The 8,692-nt window shown below is 36.1% G+C and overlaps 1 protein-coding gene across 1 annotated transcript in view; it reads right to left on the minus strand.

The window, feature by feature from the left end:
* The window catches only part of LOC107726242 (thrombospondin type-1 domain-containing protein 4-like), a 50,655-nt gene that overhangs the window by 26,463 nt on the left and 15,500 nt on the right, over nt 1-8,692 (minus strand). Inside the window, 1 exon segment of the mRNA XM_016535764.1 lies at nt 5,047-5,149. Coding sequence (XP_016391250.1) covers nt 5,047-5,149 — 103 coding nt within the window.

An 8,692-nucleotide genomic window follows, 5' to 3' on the forward strand; every position in this document is an offset into this window, starting at 1 on the left:
CACTCACTCACTCACTCACTCACTCACTCACTCACTCACTCACTCACTCACTCACTCACTCACTCACTCACTCACTCACTCACTCACTCACTCACTCACTCACTCACTCACTCACTCACTCACTCACTCACACACACACTCACACACTCACTCACACACTCACACACTCACACACACACACAAATGATCTCCCAGGGACAACAAAACAAAAACATGCTCACCATACAGCCAACCCCCCAGAGCCCTGTCCAACAATAGCTCACATAACTGCTGGAAACTACAACCCTTTTACTTCTAATAAATCGGAGCACATTCTCCACCAGCAAAACACACACAGTCCCAGTGTCGCCTTGTCACACCGAGGGATCTTTCGCAACTGCTCATGGCCTGAATACCCCTGAGTGCTTTTGTTTTCATTTCATTTCTACATAAAGGCAGATTTAGAAGCGAGTGTAAACAGAGGGGTGAACGAGTGCCGTGTCTCTGACATTTCAGTGTAACTGAATTCTTACACTGAACTCTTCCTGATCCTGAACCCCGTAGGATATCTGCTCTGTCCCATACTCAACTCTGTCCAGTATTGACCCCTGCCCGATGCTGAGCTCTGCATGCTGCTTAGCCCTGTCCGATACAGAACTACGTCTGATTCTGAACCCTGTTCAATACTGAACTCGGCCTGCTAAATTTTTTTTACAGCTTTAGGGCATGCATTTGACTCACACCTATTGACACACTTACCCTTAAACCGTAAAACACTGTTTCACTGTGTCACACCTACATCTCTGTTCTAGCTTGTACTTTTCCAAGCCATTTGGGAAGTGTGTATTGGCCCTCGTCGTGCTACACGATCTCCTCAGAATGAATCACTTGTGCTCAGGCATTCCTTAATTATAAGTCACTTTGGATAAAAGTATTTGCTAAATGAATAAATCACTATCAGTTTAATTACACTTTAACAAACACTACATCTGTAGTTCAAAGCAAACATTCTGCAGTCATGTAACCAAAAACAAAATGTGCCAAACCTTATATCTGCACTGTACTGTATATCATTTCACTTTGTTATTGAAACAATCTGGCACCGTATGCATTATATATAAGGTTTGGAGTAATAACATGCAATCAATACTCAATCCTTTCTCCTTCAGTATATCTATTCCTTCAGTGTCACACAAGCTTGAAATGATTTACTGAATAAGACTGGGAGCAGGAGGGAGATCATAAATACTCTCAGAACCATGATAAGAAAAAGCTCAGTGATAAAAGATCCACTTCTATAGACACATACAACACGTCAGCTACAACAACTCATTAGCAGCAATTAATCAGCAAATAACTTCAAACAGGATTCAGTGATCTAAACTCAAGATTGATCCTTAACTACACTAAACTAAACTAAACTAAACTAAACTAAAGTTTAAAACCTTGAACCTTATGATTACAAGTTCTACACTCAAAAATCAAGATTGTAAATTCAAGATTCAAGTGTCTAATCTAATCTCAAGAATCAAGATTCTAAACTGAAGAGTCATGATTCTACACTCAGTATTTAAAATTCTAGACTCAGGATTTTAAACTCAAGATTCAAGCGTCTAAACTCGGTATTGATTACTCTAAATCCAAAATCAGGATTCTAAACTCAAGATAACAGGTTTTAAACTCAAGTTTGTAAATTTAAGATTCAAGTGTCTATTCACAATTCCAAATTCAAGGTTCTATAAAGATCTAAAGAATCTAAAGATTCTACATTCAGTATTTAAAATCGAAGATTCTAAACTCAAGATTCATGTTTTAAATTTAGGATTGTAAATTCAATATTCAAGTGTCTAAACTCAGTATTGATTATTCTAAACCCAAAATCAAGATTACTAAATCTAAATATAAACTCAAGATTACAGGTTTTGAACTCAAGTTTGTAAATTCAAGATTCAAGTGTCTAAACACAGTATTCACAATTCCAAATTCAAGGTTCTATACTCAAGATTCAAGATTCTAAACTGAAGAGTAAAGATTCTACACTCAGTACTTAAAATTGAAGATTCTAAACTCAAGAATAATGTTTTAAACTCAGGATTGTAAATTCAATATTCAAGTGTCTAAACCCGGTATTCATTCAGCGTTCTAAATTCTAAATTTAAGGTTCTACACTCAAGATTCAAGATTCTAAACTCAAGATTCAAGGTTCAAAACTCAAGATTGTTAATTCAAGATTCAATATCATAAACTCAAGATCAAGTGTCTAAACTCAGTATTGATGATTCTAAATCCAAAATCAGTATTCAGGTTTTGAACTCAAGTTTGTACCAATATTGATTATTCTAAACCCAAAATCAAGATTACTAAATCTAAATCTAAACTCAAGATTACAGGTTTTGAACTCAAGTTTGTAAATTCAAGATTCAAGTGTCTAAACACAGTATTCACAATTCCAAATTCAAGGTTCTATACTCAAGATTCAAGATTCTAAACTGAAGAGTAAAGATTCTACACTCAGTACTTAAAATTGAAGATTCTAAACTCAAGATTAATGTTTTAAACTCAGGATTGTAAATTCAATATCCAAGTGTCTAAACCCGGTATTCATTCAGCGTTCTAAATTCTAAATTATGGTTCACACTCAAGATTTAAGATTCTAAACTCAAGATTCAAGGTTTAAATCTCAAGATTGTAAATTCAAGATTCAAGTCTCTAAACTCAGTATTCCAAATCGAAGGTTTTACACTCAAGATTTGAGGTTTTAAACTGAAGAATCAAGATTTTAAACTCAAGATGAGGGTTTTAACTTATAAGTTCAAGATTGTAAGTTCAAGGTTCAAGTGTCTAAACTCAGTATTGATTATTCTAAACCCAAAATCAAGATTACTAAATCTAAATCTAAACTCAAGATTACAGGTTTTGAACTCAAGTTTGTAAATTCAAGATTCAAGTCTCTAAACTCAGTATTCCAAATCGAAGGTTCTACACTCAAGATCTGAGGTTTTAAACTGAAGAATCAAGATTTTAAACTCAAGATGAGGGTTTTAACTTATAAGTTCAAGATTGTAAGTTCAAGATTCAAGTGTCTAAACTCAGTATTTACAATTCAAGGTTCTAAATTCTAAATGGCAGGTTCTACACTCAAGATTCAAGATTCTAAACTCATGATTCTACTGTAGATTTCCTGCTCAGTAATTAAGATTGCAAATTCAAGGTTCGAGATTCTGTACTCAGTATTTAAGATGTCATGGATCTAAAGTGAAGATTTAAGGTCCTGTCCTAATGATTTGTGGTCGTCTCTATGGCCATCTGTCAGAGAGGGGTTCCCGCACACTCGAGTCTCTCTGTTGTGGACCAGACGGCTTCCTCTCCTCAACAGTAGATTGGGTGTCACTTCAGTTACGTCTGTCCTCACTTCCCCCTTTTTCAAGCCTCTCACTTACTATTCAGGTCTTTCTCCTCTCATTCATAGACCCTTTCATCCCATCTATCCATCCATCCATCCCGAACAGCAGCCTTTTTTCATTCGTTGCTATGACTCCCTAACCTCTGTCCTCTCTGACTCCGCCCCCCTCATCCGATTTCCCCACTATAAGTCCCTCTTTTTCTTTCTCTCGTCTCTCTGTATTGTTGATTTATAGTGGTGGTCTGGTACGTGTGTTTGGTCTCGGTGACTTTTATAACGGCCCGTCACACATTCCTGTTTTTAACTCTGTGTTCCTCTTTAACTTCTCTTCTCTATCCTCACAAAGAGTCTTTGCTTGTACAGTAATGCCCATGACCCCTGCGGTCTCCCTCCTCCTCTCTTCATTCATTCTACATCTACTTTGTCTTCTTATGGCTCAGGTCATTTACTGCCTCTCAAAAACGCCTTTATTCTTGCTTATCTGCAGTTCTGAGCTTTCTTAGAATCACTAACCATTCAAGGCTGTGCCAGTCTAAAAGGAATCCGTGCACATTTTTCACATTTTCTACGCTGATCGTGAAGGGAAATCTGCAGAATGAATTAAAAAATGGCATAACTTGTTGAGCAGAGCTGAAAATACTCATCCAACATATTTAAAATGATTTATTTTTTGTAATATGGAATAAAAATGTAAATAGTTAATATTTATAAACAACATTTTTCTCAACTTCCAAGCCATCTTGGATCATTGTTTTTTTCTTTGTATGCAAACCACAAGACTGCTTTTGTAACAAAAACAAGAAGAAGAAGAAGAAGAAAAAAAGGTATTATTGGGACAGACTTTGTGTCTGAAGCACAGCTACACTACCTTTTAAATGTTTGGGGTTTCCTCTTTGCGAAGAAATTAATACTTTTATTCAGAAAGGATGCATTAAATTGATCAAAAGTGACAGTAAAGACATTTTTAATGATACAAAATATTTCTATTTAAAATAAGTCATATTCAAATAATCCTAAAAAAAAGAAATCCCGGTTTCCACACAAATATTGTGCAGCACAACTGTTTTCAACATTGATAATAATCAGAAATGTTTCTTGAGCAGCAAATCAGCATATTATACTGATTTCTGAAGATCATGTGACACTGAAGACTGGAGTAATGATGCTGAAAATACAGCTGCGCATCACAGAATAAAGTACAGTTTAACAGATATTCACATAGAAAACAGCTATTTTAAATTGTAAAAATATTTTACGATATTTACTGTATTTTTGATTAAACCGCCTCGGTGAGCAGAAGAGACTTCTTTCAAACACATTAAAAAATCTTACCAACCCCAAACTTTTCAACTGTATACAGTACGATGCCTTAAAAGGTTTTCTAAATACGCAGCACACTATCTTTTGGAACAGGCTCATATGTTTAATAAACAGATAAAAACCAAACTGCAAACTAACGCATGCAGCTCATCATGAAAAACTAAGTGAAAAGAGGTCAATGGAAAATATCGTGTAAGCAGATGTCCAGTACACTTGGTTATTAGACAATAAACTCCAAATGCTGCTCCACAATGGCAGAGAGGTAAGTAACAGGGTAATATTCCACCACACCTCTGTTATTGCTTCTTTTTTCCCTTTACACCCCTTCAATTTCCGTTTCTAACCTTCTGTGAAAGGCTCCCAGTCATACACGCGTCCCATAAACTCTTGATTGTTGAACGCTGCACACTGTTCAGCCCTGGAGCTTACTGGAGCACCTGGACATGCCTACAGGGAGAGAGAGAGAGAAACTTAAGTTATGGCATCTCACTTTGACAAGCATGGCAATGTGTGCGCGTGTGTGTGTGTGTGTGTCTGTGTGTGTGTGTGTGTGTGTGTCTGCGTGTGTGTGTGTGTGTGTGTGCATGCTTTTGGTCAACCTGTGACAGACAGTGATACATTAGTTACCATATGGAAATAATGGTGAACCTGGAGACACTCAGATAAATCTCCAGAGAGAGAGACAGACAGAGGCCAATGTTTACAGAGTCAGAGCAAGACAAGAGCCCTGAAGAAGATGACTCAAAGTGACACACATTTTAAGGAATGAAAAACTGACAAACCACTAGGGTTGGGAATCCAAAAAAAAAACCTTTGTTATTCAGAACCAGTTCCATTTTTAAAATAAAAAAGGAAAGTTTGTCAGGACAAAAATTACAAACTTGAAAGAATTAATACTGTAGATTTCCATTCTTTCTTCTAAATTATTTCCAGAACCTTTAACTCTATAAAGCTACTGTATCATTTGATATACACATTTCTAAGGCCTCTAAATGAACAAAACTTTGCTGTTAAACCTGTTTGACACACAATCTACTCCATGCCTTCTGTCGTCTGATTGATGACTTTTTTTTATCAAGTAAAATATCTTTTAGTCTAATTGTACAAACGTCCACCTTTACTGACTCTCATAAAGTAAATGTCAGAATAACTGCAGTAATATCTCCAGATGAACACTTACTGGACTGAAGCAGCTCAGCTTTACTTGATTCTCCATCAATCATGTTTTAGAGTCTCAAATCTGATCCTCAGGATCTTTTGAGGAGCGTTTGTTTCCAGAAGCTTTACTTTCACTGTTCCTCAGCGGAGGAATGATCTTCACAAGCCTCCAGAACATCTCACATCTTCTGAGGAGCCTTTATTTCTTCAGCTCTCAATCACTGCATTATATGTTTGGAGCATTTCAATCTCATCTTACTGAGACATGTTACTGCAGATATAGAGACGACTGATATTTATATTATTTTTAAATGTAAGTATCTGCTGTACTGTTATAAAGATTTCATTGATTTACATTACAAGCAGCAGAAATTCATCTTACTTCTTGGCCACATAAATATCAGCATCTGCAGCAAATTGCATATTTTTGCTCAGTTTGGGCCTCCGGGTTTTTTTCCTCCACATTCTCACTGTGTCAGACTATATGAGCCATAAAAGCTTGATGCATCAAATATAATACAAAACAAAAACACATGCATTTTTTTTTCTCTCTACAGGTTCAATAAACTGTCTTTGAAATTTCAATTTCAGACTATTATTTAACATGACAGGCTTTTAAGGGGTTAATGAACCAGAATTGTTAAGTGGAAATGTTACCAGAATCGATAAATTCCTTGCAATCCCCAAACCACAGACAGAACGGGACATCAGGATAGAAACATATGGCATCATAAATCAGACCTATATCAGTTTCTATAGAGCGCTAGAGCACAGATGCTCGTCTCAAGATCTTCCACGTGTTCGTTCTCGATGCCAGTGACATCAGGAAACACTGCTCATTTTCTCTTGCTTTTTTCCTCTTCCTGTCTTGAACACGATAGGAAGCACCCACAGAGGGAGAGATGTTACAGGACACTAAAGACAGCTGCAGACAGTAATGGGGGTGAAATTAAAGAGTCACAGGGTCATCGAGGTGTCATTTCACCTCACAGACCACCGCACACACCGCCATTAATGACCAAACACTGTCCCATTAATGCACAGCAAACACTGCGGCTCTCCACAAACCAGCCCTAAATATTTACAGCACGTCTGAGTGTGTTTGCTCAGGAAAACTTCTGCTCTGATTATTCTAGAGGTTTAGTGCTCATACTCGTGTTCGTTGATTTACTTGAATTAATTTGTGGTTTGGGTGCTTACGGCAAAAGTTATGATGTTAAGATACTTACATATATACATACGTTTAATTAGGCTACATCAATGCTGACGAATATTTATAAGCAAGCTGAGTTTTGAAGTGTATGAAATCTCCTGAATGGTTTAAAAACAACTGAATTTATGATTGTTAAGAACAAAGATATAAAGAGTAGAATAGAGTATAATAATTAAAACTAAAACCATAAAAAAGCATCTGTGTTACTTCAAACAAAATAAATGTTATCTAAAATAATCTAAAATATTTTAAAAATGTATTTTTTTCGCTAGTTTCCAAAGCAACATTTATTATTTTCATTTTGGTTTAACTTGATGTACGAACTACTGAACTAAAACTAAAACTGAAATAAAAATAATAAAAACTACTTGCTAAAAATAAACTAATAAAAATGACAAAAACACACAAAACTAAAATGAACTAAAACCAAAATTTAAGTAAAATTAAAATAAAAACAAATTCAAAATCGTAATTTAACAGTGAAGATATTTAGCAAAATGTTCATGCTGTTCAAGAAAGCCTACAAAAAAGTTCACTTAAGTGAAGTTAAGTAAAGTTCAAGTATGTGTAGTATACTAATATCAATGTAGAGTATACTGTACTTGTACTGTAAGTGTACTACTATTTCAGTACTTGGGACTAAATCAACTTTTTAATTAATAAAATCATACTTTTAAGTGCATTTAAATGTAAGAGCAGTAAACTTTAAGTACACAACTTGTTTTTCTTTAGCAACTATCCTACAAGTGAACTTAACCGTTGCTTCCGGCTAATCCATAATCTATAATAACGCTTCCTCCAGTGAAAAAGTCCATCTCCTGTTGTCTCTCACATCAAAATTCACCAAAAATCCACATATCTGTTTAGAGCTGCTTTGGACTGTGCAGATTTCTCTCCTGATTCCGACCAGACCACTGTTTCACTGGAGGAAGCTTTATTATGGACCAGAAGCAACGGTTTGAAGTTAAAATTTGAGTGAACTATTCCTTTAAAGAATTATACATTAAAAAAAACTAAGCAGACAAAAACGAAAACAGTCAAAAGGATTTGTGAGATCAACCCAAAGGAGGATTTTACTAGCTAGGAGAGCAGAAGGACAACACAGAGCTGATATATAGTTGAAACGTACCAGTCAAAGAGTTCAGAAGAGCTCCTGTAATGAAGCAGAGCATCTTACTAGAACTCAAGCTGAAAGACAGAGAGCTAGTGCTTTACTGCCTTTCCTTAGGCCACATTCACTTCCTCGTTAATAGGGCCACTGTCAAAGAGGGACACACACACACACACACACACGCACACGTTTGTTTTGCTATCTCAGTGAGGACATTGCATAGACTTCCATTGATTTTCAGGTTAATGATATTTTCTATCAGCTAACCCAAACCCTACCCCTAAGCTTACTCATCACAGAAACATCTGCAGAATACTAGATTTACATCAAAAACATTTTCTGGCTGATTTATAAGCCTTTTTAACTAGTGAGGACCAGTCAAATGTCCTCACTACTGGGTTGTCATGATCTTTTTACTATATAAGTGAGGACATTAAACCAGTACACACACAGAAACACCCACACACACACACACACACACACACACACACAGAAACACACACACACA

Source organism: Sinocyclocheilus rhinocerous, unplaced genomic scaffold (genome assembly GCF_001515625.1).
Source record: "Sinocyclocheilus rhinocerous isolate Xijiao unplaced genomic scaffold, SAMN03320098_v1.1 scaffold216, whole genome shotgun sequence".
In the NCBI taxonomy this organism is placed as follows: domain Eukaryota; kingdom Metazoa; phylum Chordata; class Actinopteri; order Cypriniformes; family Cyprinidae; genus Sinocyclocheilus; species Sinocyclocheilus rhinocerous.